The 15376-nt window shown below is 58.1% G+C and overlaps 1 protein-coding gene across 3 annotated transcripts; it reads right to left on the bottom strand.

Annotated features, from left to right (window-relative positions):
- Positions 1 to 102: 102 nt before the first annotated feature.
- On the bottom strand, positions 103 to 14853 carry PDLIM4 (PDZ and LIM domain 4). 3 transcript variants are annotated; one of them, XM_003259938.4, is made up of 7 exons: positions 14678 to 14853; positions 9726 to 9877; positions 5875 to 5956; positions 1342 to 1520; positions 969 to 1132; positions 527 to 644; positions 103 to 410 (listed from the first exon to the last, which is right to left on the bottom strand). In XM_003259938.4, the coding sequence occupies exons 1-7, from the start codon at positions 14768 to 14770 to the stop codon at positions 206 to 208; spliced, it is 993 nt and encodes a 330-aa protein (XP_003259986.2). In that variant the 5' UTR covers positions 14771 to 14853; the 3' UTR covers positions 103 to 205. The 3 variants fall into 3 exon arrangements, with proteins under 3 accessions (XP_003259986.2, XP_030674344.1, XP_003259987.2); XM_030818484.1 differs by having other exon boundaries at positions 527 to 1132; XM_003259939.4 differs by lacking the exon at positions 527 to 644.
- Between the last annotated feature and the right edge of the window lie 523 nt (positions 14854 to 15376).

The following is a 15376-nucleotide window of genomic DNA, read 5'->3' as shown; positions in this document are numbered from 1 at the left end:
ACTGCATCCAGAGCCTAGGACATGCCTGGCACCTGAGCAGATGCTACTGTACTCGGGAGCCATGCATGGCCTGCGCAGGAGGGTGGCAGGCCAGGTGACAGGTTCAAGGTGGAGCAGAGGAACTTTATTAGAGGGACAGGGCGAAACATATTTACACCGGCCGAGCAGGGACCTTAAGAAGCAGGGGTGCGAGCAGGGTCCCAGCTCAGACGAGTTCCACCTTGGCATTGGGGTACACCGCCACCACGTCGTAGCCCTCGGGCGGCTTCACGCGCGCCTTGGCGTGGCTCTCACAGTAGAGCCGCTCGTCCAGAAAGAAGTAACCACGCTGCTTGAGGTTCAGGCCGCAGTCGCTGCACATGAAGCACTCGGGATGGTAGAGCTTGTCCCGCGCCTTGACGATGGTGCCCCTGATGGGGGGAACGAGAGAGGACAGCATCGAGTGACTGATGGATTCACGACTGCGCCCGCATCCAGGGCCCTAGAGGGCTGGGGTCCCGGAGGGGCAGTGGGGGCGGGTACTCACACGATGCCGTGGCCGCAGCGCGTGCACTCGGGCAGCCCCTGCAGGCCGCTCAGCGGAGCGCCCAGCTTGCTGGCCGTGGGCTTGAGGTTCCGGGGGCCGCCAGGCCCGGGCCAATCCCCTGAAACCCGGAGCGTAGGTGGCATGAACGGGGTGAGGAGGTCAGAACTCCATTTCTGCGGGGTGTTTGGTTGGGCGCCAGACAGGTCATCGGCACCCGAGACTGGGGAACGGGTTTGGCGGGCGTGGGGTGAGGGGCAGCGACAGGGGGTGGAGTGGGAATCAGGAAGCCAGGGCGTAGCAAGGGTGTAGCAAGGGCGTGGGACCGGGCCGCAGGGACCGAGGAGGGCAGGTGACTGCGAGGCGGGACGTGGGGTCGCTAGGGGGCAACCTGGGCACTGCAGGGAGTGGGAAGGCAGGTGGGGACAGGTGGCAGGCGTCTTACCGCCCTCGCCGGCCTCTAGCATGCCCTGCAAGTAGCGGAAGGAGCCTGACTGCTTGGGCTCCGCGGCCACGGGCTCGGCAGGCTCCCGCAGCATCCTGTACACCTCGGAGCCCAGGTCGACTCTGCAGTCCCGGCTCCGCGGGAGGCCTCTGGCTGGGTCAGCGCTGGGAGGGAGAACGAAATAGAGGAGGAAGGGATGCAGTTCCAGCCTTCACCCTCTGGACTCGGGGTCAGGTAAGGCTTATGAGTTAGAATGCAACCAGCTGAGACCCAAGGATCAAGTGTCAGGGGTCAGAGTGGGACTGGGTAAGATTTGAGGAATCAAGGGTTAAGATGGGTTCTGGGCACGGCACCGAAGGCATCTCTGCGCTACCTGGGGGGTGGAGACACATGCAGGGTGCTCATCTGGGCTGGCAGGGTGGCCTCGCTGCTGCCATTGTGAGGGACTGGAAAGCGAGGGGGTTGTCCATATGGAGATCCCAGGCTTGGTCTGCTATCTTCTGGCCCAGTCCCAGTGCCTGAGGGCCGCCTGCTGGTTATTGGACTGCCATCCTATGAGAGAGAGGCCTAAAGCACTGGGAGACCCTCTGGCCTCCAGCCATTCCTTGTTCACCCCACCTCCACCCTGCTGTGCTGTGCCAGGTGGTGGATGTCAGTTGGCTACCTCTGCTTCGGCATCTCTGGCCTGTGGTGCTCAGCCAGGGAAGGGATTTCTGAGGAAGGGCTGGGCCTGGGGACTGGTTATGCCCCTGCAGAAATGAGAAACGTCCTTGGAAAGTCAGACACAAAAACCTGGGCAGCTGAGACTCAGCCTGGGCTTGTGAGCCCTGCAGTGGTTCTGCCCACCACCACTCATGAAGGGATAGTACTGGGACAGGCCTATCCCAAGAAGCCTAAGGTCAGTGTGGCTACAGCAGGGTATGTGGCCTCCTGGCAGAGGTGGCCCTGGTGCCAAGCCTTCTCACCTGCCTGAACCGTGGTGGGTACTGGGTGGGCCCATGGCTGAGAACTCAAAAAAGGTAACTCCTGTCCTACAGCCAGGAAGGGTCCTTGACTGTCAAGTGTCCAAGGCCCTTTGGGCAGGCTGAGGCTCAAGAGTGCCACTGAGATCAGCTCCTTCTGGGCCTGCACCTGTCCCCCATTTCCTGCTTTCCAGGCCACAATGAGTAGCCTTCTGCAGGCACAGCAGATGAGGGGCAGAGACCAGGCTAGGGCTCAAGGCTCTCTGCCCCACTACCCCACAGCCAGCCTGGTGCCCATAGCTGAAACATTTTGGGTGGGGGTGTCCTGAACCTGCCCCCTCAGCCATGAGGAGAGGGCAGTATCTCTGTGTGTGTGCGCGTCTGAGTGGGGACTGGGGATCTTTGTCCCTGCAGAGTCCAGAGCTGTGCTGTTCCCAGCTTGCAAGTGAACACAAGCACCCCACAGCAATGTAAACAGGAGCATGCACACTCTCGCAAGTGTGTTTTAAAGACACACACACACGCATAAGGACAACACATACACACCTATCAATCTCCCTACATACAACTAACCACATGCACATGGTTACAGAGACTTGGAGCCAGCACTGGTCACCCTGGGAATGGCCATAGTGGCCTCCACGGCTGAGACTGGGCTAGCAGCCAGAGCAGCCTGATTTTCGGATGAAGCCTGAGTCCAGGCCATGGGGTAGGTCTTAGCCTCAGCCTGGGAGTGACATGTAAACCTCCTCTGCTCTACAGTGTTGACAGAGAGCCCAGTGTGGACAGGAAAGGATGCCGATCGTAGCGGGAAGAGCCCTGGTTTGGACTTAGGCAGCTCTGAGGCATAGTTGAGCCTGTGGGGTTCTGCCCTGACTGTCCCCTGCTTTTTGCAGGGCGGGAACCTGGGGAACAGGCAGACCAGCAGTTGGGTGGGCCCCCCTCCATTTCCCCCACCCCAACAGACAAACAGGAGGGTCTTCCTGCCCAGGTGGCCCCCATCAATGCAGCAGCAACAGGAAAACCCCTATCCACATCAGGCCCAGCAAAAGCCCCTGAGAAACCTGAGCGCTCTCACACGTGTGTGTGTCGGGCAGGCACGCAGGCAGGGCTGGCCTCTAATGGGGACCAGATGGGCTGTGGCCAGTGGGGGTGGGGCTGGGCCTCCAGGCGGAGGCTTCGGTGGGAGGGAGGAGTTGGAGGGACTGGGACTGGGAGGAAGGAGGCCCTCACTCACCCCTACCCAGCAGGGTACAGGGGTCCACTGCAGGGCCATCAGAGCCATTGCCCCTCCCACGGCCACCCATGCAGCTGCCTCTCTAGGCCTGAACTCTGTGGCTAGGACACACACGGCTACCTCAGTTTTAGTTTGAATTCCCGGGTTATCCCCTAACTGGGCAAGTCTCTTCACCTCTCTGAACCTGTTTCTTTATCTATGAGCTGGGGAATGTGATGCTTTCCACATCAGGTTCCTTGTGGAGATGAAATAAGACAATTGCACAGTGCCTGGCACAAAGCACATACTCGTTGGATGAATGGCTGTCAGGGGAATTCCTGGGCCCCCAGGCCTGGATTTTCCCCCTCTGTGGGTGGTACATCTCGTACCATATGCTCCTCTGCTCTGAGAACCAGCCTGCTGCCCACTTGGTTGTTGAAGCCTCAGTGGATTTTTCAGCAGGATGGGGGTAACTACCTGCTTTGGGACACTCAACTTGGATGGAGGCAGGCGCTGAGTCCAGATGAGCAGGTGCCATCTCCTAGAGGCTCAGTTCTAGCTCTCTGCTGGTCTGGGGAGGACAGGCTGAGTGTGCAAGGACTGCCTGCTCCACCTGACTTGCTTCTCCCCATCACCTGGTTCTGAGCATAATTGCCACTCCTTCCAGAAAACCCTGCCTTATTACTATCCTTCCTCCACCCTGGGCTAGGCCAAGTGCCTCCTGTATTCCCACAAGAGGCCTGAGAAAAGGAGGTTCTTCTATCGCCCCACAGGGAAGGTGGGCCTGAAGTTCCAGCTGGCCCTGTCCCATCCCACTCGGGGATGTGTGCCAGGGCACCTTGTGCTGGTCCTAGGGCCAACTGTGGTTTCCTCCTCCTCGATGGCTCCAGCTAGCTCCACCCGCTCCCCAACACCCCCACTCAGGCAGAGGGTGGGAGCAGCATGGGGACAATGGGCCCTGTGTCTGTGTTAGCAAGGACTCAGCCCTGCAGGGGTGGGGTGGGGGTGTTTTTGTCGCCACCCATGGAGCCCATGACCTTTTAAGTACAAAAGTGGGGCAGCAGCTGAGGGGCTGCCCTGGTGCTTGTGGAAACTCCCTCCCTCTCTAGTCTGAGCCACCGGCAGCCTGGTCTTCAAGGCAGTTGATGAGAATAAGTGTGGGGGCAGGGGGAGCTGCTCTACAGTCGCCAGCCTCCCAGGCCCACCGGCCCTGAGCCTCTCCTGGAAGACTGAACCCCTCCCCACCCCGTCATGTCCATCCTGGCACTGCTACCTCTGAGGGAGGCTGGGCCTCATGCACGAGCTTGGGGCCCACACCATGCTGCTCCCCTCTGCCTGGCCTGTGGCAAACCTGGCTCATTTGTCTATGCCAACATGTACCCCTGCCTCTAAGGCCTGGGGTCCATGGGGTCATCAGAGCAAGTTTCTGAGACACAGAAGTGGCCATGAATTCCTGTAAGAACAGCTGAGGTCCAGGATAGAGAAGCCCAAGAGCCTTTCTGTGGCCTTGCCCCACCACCTCATCTCTCGCCTCTGTCCTCTCACTCCTCCCATCTTGTCCTCCCTTCCCCTGGACCTTTCTTTTCTCTGAACTTGTGGTGCAAGACCTCACTTCTGGGCCACACTTCCTCTCCCTATACCCCTTTGCCTGCCTTACCATTCCTAGGCCTTCAGGTCTTGGCTTCAATACCCCTTCCTTCAGGAAGCCCTCCTTGACGCCTTGTCTGAGTCACGTGACTACTCTGGGCTCCTTTGGCCCCTGGCTTCCCCTAGCCCAGAACTTCTAAGTGCCTTTCCCCTGCCAGAATGGGCACTGCCTGGAAGGTGGTAAGCATCTGGCTTCAGGGATGCCAGCCAGGCAGGGTAGGGAATAGAGCAAGATGGGATTGGGGTAGATGGTGAGGGAGAAGCTGGGGCACATCCTTCCCTCTGGTTCAGTGAAGCCTCTCCCTGCCTTGGCCCCTTTTCTTCCATGTTGAGAGGGTGGACAAAGGCAGGCCCAGGAGGCAATGGTCCCACATGCTGGGTCCCATGGTTCTGGCTCCATCTCAGACCATCCCAGTCTCCTTGCCCTACTCTGTGGCCCAGAGATGGCTCTGGATACCTCAGTCATCCCCACTTGGCTACTCCTTATGCCATGGCAAAACAAGGCCCTAGAACAGACTGACCCCCTCACTCTTCTTGAGGACAGGACCAGAGATATGACTCCTATCACACACAGAAAGGTGACTGGGCAGACAGGCCTGCAGCCTGAGTTCTGCTAGAAGCACCACAGGATGGCCAGGAGAGAAATTCAGCCTTGGATAGGGCACTCAGAGGAGTGTCCCATAGCCTGAGGTCACTCCACAGCCTGAGACTGCCACCAACCTCCCCTGCTGCAAGCACAGTGACTTCTTCCTGGTCTGGCATCACTGGGCACCAGAGTGAACTCCAGCTGGCTGTGTGGCAACCGCAAGCCAAGGCCTAGCCCAGCTCCTGGACATCATAGGCACCTCGGTCCAGAATCCAGGATTGCCCGGAGGAGAGACAGAGCCCACGGCAGGTGCTCATCATCTGAGGAACATGGGATGCGGTATGGACATGGTCCAGAGAAAACTTCTGTTTCAGTCTCTGTCTTGGGTATCTGAGAGCCCCAGTGAGGAGACTCAGTGCAGGTGAACCTGCATGCTGGCCCCTCTGCCCTGGGCTCACTCTGAGCCAGGCCAGGCCAGGCAGTGTCTGTACATACCTGGATCTCAGGGTCAATGTGGATCCTGTGTGCCTGAGCCTTGCTGTCATCAGGGGCACTGGACCAGCTCCTGCCCTCAGGCCTGTGGCAGAAATTGTGACGGTCAGATATGTCTCCTACCATGCCCACCATGCCTGGGAGCCAGGATCAAGAGGGGCTGGGCTCTGGGCTGTGCCCTGCAGGTAGAAGAACACCACTCCAGTGCTTTCCTCTGTACCACAATGGTGACTGTTGTGGCAACGAGCCACAACTCTAGCTGCCATCCTTCTGGGGCAGGGCTATATGCTTCCGTCCCCATCAGCTGCCCAATCCCTCTCTGGTCTGGTTGCTGGAGAGGTTGCAGGAGAAGCCCTGTGGCTTCCCTAATCTTCCACCCTCTTCGTGGCCTACAGAAGCTCAGCTCAAAGAGGCCCAGCTTATAGCACTGCAAGCCAGGCCTCACACATTGACCAGCTAGAAGCCTCTCCACTCATCCTCTGGACATCTACAGCCTCTGGTGGGGTGTGGGGTCAGGCGTCCGTTGGCTCTGGGGTAGGTGTAATGGAGGCTCTGAGGGTGTGTCTTTCCTCCTGCTGCTGCTGCTGGCAGAGTCATCACTGAGTCTGCCCAGCGCAGATGGGAAACAGGCCATTAGGAAATTCCTGCTTCGCCATAGAAACCAAAACCCAAACACCGCTCAGGAGGGAGAAAAACATCGTAAACCTGCCATAAGCAAGGCAGGCAGGCCGAGAGGCTACGTGCCTAAGGCCCAGCCCTGTCACTCCGTAGCCCTGTAAGAAGGCAGGCCAGGAAGGGGCATGGACCCTGGACTGGCAGGTGGGTATGAGGTGAGGCTGGTTAGACCAAAGGGGAATAATGTCCTCCAACTCACCCCACGAAGCCTCCTGAGGCTTCTCGAGGTCTCACTACTGACCTAGCAGCTTACCCCTGCCTCTTCTGCCCCCTTCAGTTGAGGGTTTTAATAATCTGTCTATGCCTATGGCCCATACTCACTCTGCACTTCCTCGCCTCTGCCCATTCCTTAGTCCCTTACAGGCTACCTCTCTACTCAGGCCTTTGGTATTAGAGCTCTGCTGCCCCAGGGCAACATCAGCCCCATAGTCCCTGTCTCTAGCCCCCTCAACCAGGCTCCCAAGTGGGTACCCTAACTCACAGCTCTAACCGTGGCCTCTACCTACTCAGAACTCCCGTGGGATAAAGCTGGGACATCTTGTGTGGCTATTTGGCCTTCAACTTCCCTGAAGTTCTGCCCAGAAGAGCAGTACAAGCCTGACGTCTAAGGGTCAAGGGGCATAAAGTACCCAGAGCCATTAATTTGGCCCAATGCATCAGATCAGAATGAAGGGCTTAATCATGTGTCAACCCCCATCCCAGGCTGGGCTCTTTAAACAAAATGACAGGCAAAGGGTAGGCTGTGCAAAGGTACCTTGGGCCACATGTGATGGACAACAGGGACTCTATCAGTGGCCTCGGTGTTGGAGTTGATGTCAGAAAGGTCCTGGACCTACAGAACATGCCCAGGAGGTGTGATTTTGCTTGGATTGTTGGATGCCTGGCTTTGGGCTCAAAGCAAAAGAAGCCCAGTGGGGAAGCTGGGCCTTTGATACACTTTTCATTCTGTGGGGGAGTCAGTGGGGGTATTAGAGCTCTCTGTACACAAGAGGGCAGATAGGGAAGCTGGTCTGGGGTAGAACCCCGGGAGTGAGAGCACAGAGTAGCTCACTCCAGCCAGCTCAACAGGCTGATTCTCCGCAGAGCCCCTGCTGTGTGGGTGTGTGTTGTGGGGGTGGGGAGGAGCGTCATTGGGGGCCAGGCATAGGTCCTGGCATAGCAGGCAAGATAGGGAGCAGAGTCAGAAAGCTTGCAGGTGGGCAAGTGTCCAGGAGAAGAAATGTTGGCTCAGAAGGTCAAGGTGGCCCTCATGTCTTGATCCCCCAGGGTCTGCATGTGTGAGGGTTGGAGATGGGGGCTGCAGGGCAGGACTCAGGTTTTCACTCTGACTGAACGGGCGTGGTACATCATCACTCAATGTCCAGAGCGCAAGATGGTCCGTATTTTTGGTTGAGGAAGTTATGGACTCAAGAGATTAAATCACTTTCTGGAGCACAGCGTAGTTCTCTCTCCCTCTCTCTCTTTTATGGGTAAAATTATGAGCATAATTCTGAACCCAGCTCTGTAATAGTAGAGAATGTGCTCTCATGTGCTCCATGGCCAGTGACATTTTGGGGCTGAAATGCTCAGAGTGGAACAGGTCAGTGGACCTCTGGCTCCATCCATGCCTGGTTTGGAACAAAGGACCGGGGAAGGAAGGAAGGAAGGAAGGAAGGAAGGAAGGAAGGAAGGAAGGAAGGAAGGAAGGAAGGAAGGAAGGAAGGAAAGAAGGAGGGGGACCTCCACCCCACCACCCTCTGCTGACATCATACACTCTGAGAAGCTCCTGACTCAGGCCCCCTCTGAGGCACTCCTCCCCACTACTCCACTACCACTAGGGCTGCCCTTGTTCAGCCACACAGAGTCGAGGCTGGAGGTGAGTCAGGCGCCAGGATCCCATTCAAGCGGGGAGGCTTCAGAGGTCAATCATGGGCAGAGCAATGCTGACATTTCCCCCATCCAGCCTGTATCTCAGTCTGGAGGAGGGTGATGAATGTGATCCATTAATGGGAAAGGAAACCTGGGCTCATAGAGGTCATCTGGGCACATAAGGCTCCAGAGGCTGGATGAGGACCAGCTTTGCTGAACTCCAAAGATGGAGCATCCTCATCGTGTGCCAGGGCCAAGCACAAACAGGGCTGATTTCACAGGCCTTTCCACTGTGTTTAATGGCTCCAAGCCAATGGCTTACCTCCCACCCTGCCAGCTCAGAGGCATGGTTAGCTGTGTTGTGGTTTGCGGAGGCTTTGCCCACACACTTCCACAGGGGGTCATGGAAGTCCCCTCAGCAGTGAGCATGGCAGAGCTGATAAGTTATGCACGACTTCTGTGGATCGAGGTGGGCAGAGGAGTGGGGAGATGCCACTCAGCCAGACTTAGGCCAACTGCTTCTCAGAGCTGAGTAAAGACCCAGGACCTGAGCAAGGCTGGGTCCCCCCACCCCCACCCCCAGTGGACCTTCCATCCCAGGACCATTTATGGGGCACAGATGGGCTTGGTAACCCCCTGTCCTCCCCTTCTTGATCAGCTGCACAGCATTACACAGTCCTTAGCAGGAACTTTTCCCAAATCCAGATTTAACCAGGGTAGAGGTGTGGGCCACGGTGGGGACAGCTGTGGCAGGGCAGCTGAGGGGCTGGTAGGAGTAGTCAGCAGCCAAGTAAAGGGTCTGTAGTCTTAGGAGAGAGCCCCAAGGTCAAATTTTGCTACCCCACTCCCTCTCTGTGTGACTTTAAGCACCTTCTAACCTTTCTGAGCCTCACTTGTCTCATCTGTGAAGTGGGGACTATACTAGGTTTTACCTTTTTTAAGTTGGTAAGTGAGGGTTAAATGAGGTGTTGCACAAGAAACTACTTTGAAATGGTCATCAAGCTGGTCACTCAGGGGAGGGGAAAGAACTGAAACAAATGCCCCAGAGGCTATTCAAGGTCTTATTTCAGTTGCCTGCAACACATGCCGTAAGTGCCCAAACACACTTCTAGTCTAAGTTAAAAGGGGATTTCTTCCCTTCTTAAGCTACAACTCTAAACAGTATCTGCCAGGCCCCCATGAAAGTGCTACTCCTTGGGACTGTTCCTGGATGGGGCACCCAGGAGCTGAGGCAGAGAGGCTGTGTGAAGCTGGGCTCACCCAAAATGCCAGCTGCCCATAACTGCCCACCTCGTCCTTCCATCCTCCCAGCCCAGCCCACCTGTGCATACCTGCTCACAGACAGTGTGAGGTGATCATGGCAGCCCTTGATGCGGTTCTGTGCCTCCAGGTGTGTCATGAGCTCTGTGCTCTTGCCATTGATGGCCTGGATCAGGTCTCCTGGGCACAGGGCAGCCAATGCAGCCTTGCTGCCAGCATGGACCTGCGAGCAGACAAGCCAGATGGCTGGGCACAGTTATGATGTGGCCTTGCTGCAAGCTCTGCTCTAGGCCTCCTCCAACCTCAGAACCTAGCCAGTGTGGCCTGCTACCAGCATGGCGTGTGGATGGGCAAGCCGAGAGGCTGATTGACGTCCCCACGTAGCCTGGCTGCAGCCTTGCTGGAAACACCTCCAACTCCAGCACCTGGAGGCCTGGCAGGGCATGAGGATATACGAGAACGGCTTCCTCTGGGCTGGGACAAGTGGATGTTGTTCTTGCAGCCTGCATATGTGCCCAAGGACATGCAGAGGACACAGAGACACATGGAGACATAGGTGCTCACAGATACATACACAGCATGGACATGTCACAGACACCCTACACAGACAAGGCCCCAGACAGATTACACACCTTGACCTAATATTCAAACCCTTAGTGACCTTGCCTTCCTACTTGCTTGATTTCAACTCTCATCCCCACCTCCATACCCACACTGTGTCCAGACCATGTGAATGTCTATGGGGTGCTCACAGGCACCATATGTCACTCATCTCTACACTTCTGCAAAAGCTGCTCCCTCCACCTGGAACATTCCTTTGACTCCCATATCCTCATCCTTCAGATCTCAGCACAGAGGCCGCTTCCTCTGGGAGCCTCTCTGGGATCTCACTACCCTGTGTGCTCCCACGACCACCTTTCCCCCCTACACTGTTCATGTTAATACTTCATTATAATTAAAATGGGAAGGTCTGAACATCACCTCCCTGAGCAAGTCCAGGGCCATCCAGTTCCAGCTGCCAGCCTGCATTTGGGGGTCAGAATTCTACCTCTACTTCCCCTGCAGGACAGGAACTCAGGCTACCTCAGTGCCACTATTGACCCCTCGGGGTCAAGCAGTGTTCACACCCGGAAGCTCTTACAATGCTGGTCAACTGAAGAAGGCTAGAATAGGGGGTGGAGTTAGACTCACAGAGATATCTAAGTAAGCAACTCAGGGGAATCCAGGCCATGGAGCACCCCTCACCCTGCCTTGGCCCCAACATAGCCTTTAGAAATAGATTTCTTACCCAGCCTCTCCAGCCAGTGCCCAGCTGGTTCAAAAGCTGCCAGTGACCCCATTCTTTTGGGTGGGAGCTCCCACTGGTGGGAACTCCTGGAAGCCCAGCTAGGCTCATTTCAGCCAGGTCTCAGTAGTAAGTGGACAAAGCTGAGGTGCTGGCAGCTCCTTGGCTGGAGGCCTGGTGTTGGCACTTCCCAAGCTGAACTGCCCTGAAGTAGGCTGCCTCAAGGAAACGTTCTTCTGAAGCATGACACCCTCAGCCAACCAGCCCATCATTAATGTTCACTTGTAGGGCCTGGGCACCTGTGCAAGCCTGTCATCCTGGGGGAGACACCCACTTGGCCCCATCCCACCCTCCCCTCAAGGCCCTCCTCTGCCTCCTCCCCTTCATGGATACCTGCCTTGTACCAGGGCCTGGGCTCTATGCTTTACCCATAACTAGTTCACAGCAACCCCTCAACCACCTGGTGAGGCAGAGGCTGTTCTCATCCCTATTTTACAGATGAAGAGAAAGAAGCTTGGGGGAGGGATGCCATGCCCCAGTCCCCACACTGGAGAGGAGTCTTTCTTCAGGGGGCGGCTAACTGCGGCAGGATGACTCAGCCAGCACAAGGGGTGCATTCAGGCTTCTGTGGGCGGAGGAAGTTTCTTGAAAGCAGGGGTGGCTGGGATGCTGCCAGCTCTATTGAGCTAGGGGAGTTCTGGTCAGAGAGGGCGTGAGGCCAAGAAATTGTGACTCTCCCAGTCACCTTTACATGCATTATCTCATTAATCCTGAAGGCAAGCCCATTTCCTAGATCAGGAAACGGAGGTCCAGAGAAGTACAGAAGGATAGTTAATTGATAAAAGACTGAATCAAGATTTCAGTCCAAGCCACCTGGTTCCAAATTTAAAACTATGCTCTTAACACCTGTATTTTTCTTCCAAAAGGGGTAAGGGAAAAGAGAGTATCTGAGGGAGAGATAGTGTTCCAGGCAGGACCAGCATGTATAATGGCATATGTCGAGAGAAAGAAGAAGGAAGGTTGTATGGCCCGAGCATCATGAGTGAGGGGAGAGTGGAAGAGATGAAGTCAGAGAAGAGAGGCAGGGACCAGATATTGCAGAGTCTTGTACACCCGGGTGGGCAGCTGGCATTTCTCCTGGGTGGCTGGGAACCATGGAGGGCTCTAAGCAGGGAAGTCACAGGACAGAGTGGAATTCAGGCCGATCCCTCTAGCTCCTAAGCACAGGATAAACAGAAAGAAGGAACAGAGACAGGAACAGTGAAGTGAGGTGGGCGGTGAGGGCATGAATCAGCCCCTCACCGGTAGTGGCTGCATTCCCAGCCCCCGCTCCACCCAGCCTAGATGTTGTGGTGGGCTGGGAGCCCAAGTCAGAACCAGGTGCCACATTGTCCCACACAGTCACAGCAAACTCCCGACTGCCTGGATTCCTCCTGTCTCTACTCTGCTTCTCTGGGTCGATTACATTAGCCTCTGTGTGCCTGGGTCTCCATCTGTGTAAGGCCAGAGGGAGTCCTTACTTCTAAAGGCTGTTGTAAGGACTACTTGAGAAAAACAGGGCATGTAAAGCCCCCACAGGAGGCTGGGCATAAGGTGGTGCTCACTCCAGGGACTGGAGGGAGCTGTCACCAACACCCATTAGGGTAGGGCCTGGCACACCCTGGATGCTTGGCCAAGGCCAGCCATCATTACAGCTTGTGGGGAAGGAGCCCTGGATGATGTTCTTGGGACTCCTGGAGGCTTCATGGGCTGAGATTGCAAGCCCCCAGCCCTGCCGGGCCGATAGCCTCCTCCCTGTCTGTGTGAGGCTGTCCCTCCCTACCAGGTCCCACGTAGGGGAGGTCCTGGAAGCAAGGGAGGGGCTGGATCTTGAGCGCCCTTGGTGAAGACACTCCCACATATCTTCAGTCCCTGTAGACCTGCCCCAGACGTACCTGCTAGGCAAGCTGTGGCCTGTGCCTCCGCAGCGCTGTAAATCTCCCCAGATCCCACCCAAACCCAACCTCAGCCATCCTGGCTCCTTGGGCCTGAGCTGCTTCCGCGTGACTTTGGGGGACAAGGGAGGCTCTTCCTGGCAAATCTTCTCCCAGACTGCCTGCCCGGGGCCTGCATCCCCAGTCAGCTCCAAACAAGGCCGTTGCTGCTGCTGCTGCTGCCGCAGCCGCAGCTGTGACGTGTGGAGGCCTTTCCTCGGAGGGCAGGCAGCCGCGTGGGCAACAGATGTCTCAGCTCCCTGCTGCCTGCAGCCGTCAGCCGCCGCCACTGAGCCTGTCAGCGGCCTCACGCCCAGGGTGCCTGGCCAGCCCGCTTAGTGTCCCCACCAGCCCCCTCAGCAGACACACAGCATGACACACACAAGCAGACACAGGCTTGCGCGCGCGCGCACACACACACACACACACACACACACACACACACACACACACACAGCAGGAATCCCATAGGAAAGAGGAGATGAAAGGCTCCGAGATGTGTTGAAGGCCCACCTCACTCGGCCCCAGGGACCTCGCAGTGAGGGCAGATGTGGGAAGCCTCCTAGGACAGCTGGGCCTGCCTGTCACCCTGGCCCCCAGAAACGGGATTCTATGATTCCGCGCTCCACCTGGTGCCTACCCCCTCCCAAGAACTGGAGAGAAGTCTCTGAAAGCCCAGCCGGCTTGGCCCAGCCCCCATGGCAAGAGGTGGCAGTAGGGTGGGGGAAGGTGCTTCTCTGTGCCTCTGACGCAGGCCTCCAAAGACAAGATCAGCCTGTGTGGGAGCAAGGGATGGCCGTCAGATGGTTTCAAGTCATCTCCTCTGCTCCTTCCAGACTGAGAGCCGCCAAGGGCAGGGCCTGGGTTCTCTCCTCTTCTGTCCCTTAGGCTGGGAACCCCCAAGGGCAGGGTCTGAGTCCTCTCTTTTGGCCCTCCAGACACAAGGACGTCAAGGCTGGGCCAGGATCCTGTCTCCCCTAGACAGGCACCCCCTCGAACGGGCCTGAGTCACCTCCTCCACTACTCTATCCTCAGACTAGCCACGCTCCAGGGCTGTGCCCGCTCCTTTTCCTTCTCCGTGGGCAAGGCAGGGCCCTGGGAAACTTGAGGAACGGGCCTGAGGCTGTCCTGGCCCCCGGCTTTGTGTCGTCTTGTGGGGAGGGGTCTCACAACCTCGCAGTTAAGTCTCCCTTTCCCCTGGAAGCCAAAATTCCTCCTGGTCACTTCCCCTTAGGGTGACTGAGGTCATGAATGAGAGACTGACTCACGCCCAAAGTGGGAAGTGGATGGACCTTTGTCTTCTCAGATTCAGCGAGAACCCCAGACCTCCCTGGGTCACCCAGCTCTGCCGGCAGGGACCCCTGATAGGGGAAGGGGGGGCTCTAAATCATTTTGCCCCAGATCTTCAGGCAGGGGGTGAGTCTGAAAAGTTTCTGGGCCTCTGTAGAGCTGCCTAGACCCCTGGCCCATTTCCGCGGGTCCTTCCCGGGTCCACAGTGGCTCCCCCAGATGAGGCCAGCGGGGATGCGGGTGCGTGAACTCTTGGGAGATTCTCCGCAGGATCCGGCAGACAGGCCCAGCGTGGGAGGAGGGCGGCTGGGGCTGCCTGCTCTGCCTGGAAGCCGCCTCTACAGCATGCGGGGCACCCAGCCCAAGCCTCCGCCTTCAAGCCTCGGATACATCGGGGATCTGGGTCCCGGGCGGACCGCGAGGACCGAGTCTCAGACCCGGGACCGCCCTGCCGCCACGCAGCCGCCAGACTCACCCGCGAGATGGTGAGGGGCGCGCTGAAGTCCCGGCCGCCCACCAGGCGGAAGCCCCAGGGCGAAGGCCCGCGCAGGGTCACGGAATGGGGCATCGCGGGCTGGAGCCGCAGCCGGAGCCTGAGCCGGACTCTCGAGGAGCCGCCGCCGCCGCAGCCGCCGCCGCCGCCTGGACGCCGCGCCCCGCCCCCGGCCCGCCCGCCCCGTCCCCCTCGGCCCAGCCCCCGCCCCTGCTCCCTGTGCGCCCGGATTGGCCCCGCGGCCGGCCCGACCCTCCCACTTCGGGGGGCTCTGAGGACCCGCCCTCAGCCCCGGCTGCCTGCAACCCGGCACCCCCACCCAGCTCTCAGAGACCCCCGGGTTCGGACGGCCCCGACGGCCTGGATCCTGCTCGGGCCTTGGATCTGCAGGCCGCTGACCCAAACCCGGCTGTAGACCGGCCCTTTGAAGTCGCTTTTAGGGGCGGTGCTCCAGCCCGAAAGAGGGATGGAGGGCCCACTTGGGGGATGGGGCTGCGCCCAGCTCAGATACCTCCTCATGGGCCCGACTGGCAAAACTGCGGCCCATCCTGCCGTGTGAGGAGCCCTCTGAACCAAGAACCCTATGAACCAGGGGCCTGCGCAGCCCTGGGCCGGGGACGCAGACCCAAGACGACAGCAGGCAGCGCCGAGCATGGGAGTGGACACAGAAAGGTCCTCAGA

Source organism: Nomascus leucogenys, chromosome 2, assembly GCF_006542625.1.
Source record: "Nomascus leucogenys isolate Asia chromosome 2, Asia_NLE_v1, whole genome shotgun sequence".
NCBI lineage: Eukaryota > Metazoa > Chordata > Mammalia > Primates > Hylobatidae > Nomascus > Nomascus leucogenys.
Note: the sequence above shows the minus strand (reverse complement) of the source record. Positions and strands in the feature narration are given on the sequence as shown.

Excerpts from the sequence above, each read along its gene's own strand:
- PDLIM4 (XM_030818484.1), bottom strand. The coding sequence starts at position 14,770 with ATGCCCCATTCCGTGACCCTGCGCGGGCCTTCGCCCTGGGGCTTCCGC. Across the intron at positions 9,878-14,677 it reads CGCCCCTCACCATCTCGCGG|GTCCATGCTGGCAGCAAGGC; the intron begins GTGAGTCTGGCG and ends GTCTGCTCGCAG. Across the intron at positions 5,957-9,725 it reads CTCACACTGTCTGTGAGCAG|GCCTGAGGGCAGGAGCTGGT; the intron begins GTATGCACAGGT and ends TTTCTGCCACAG.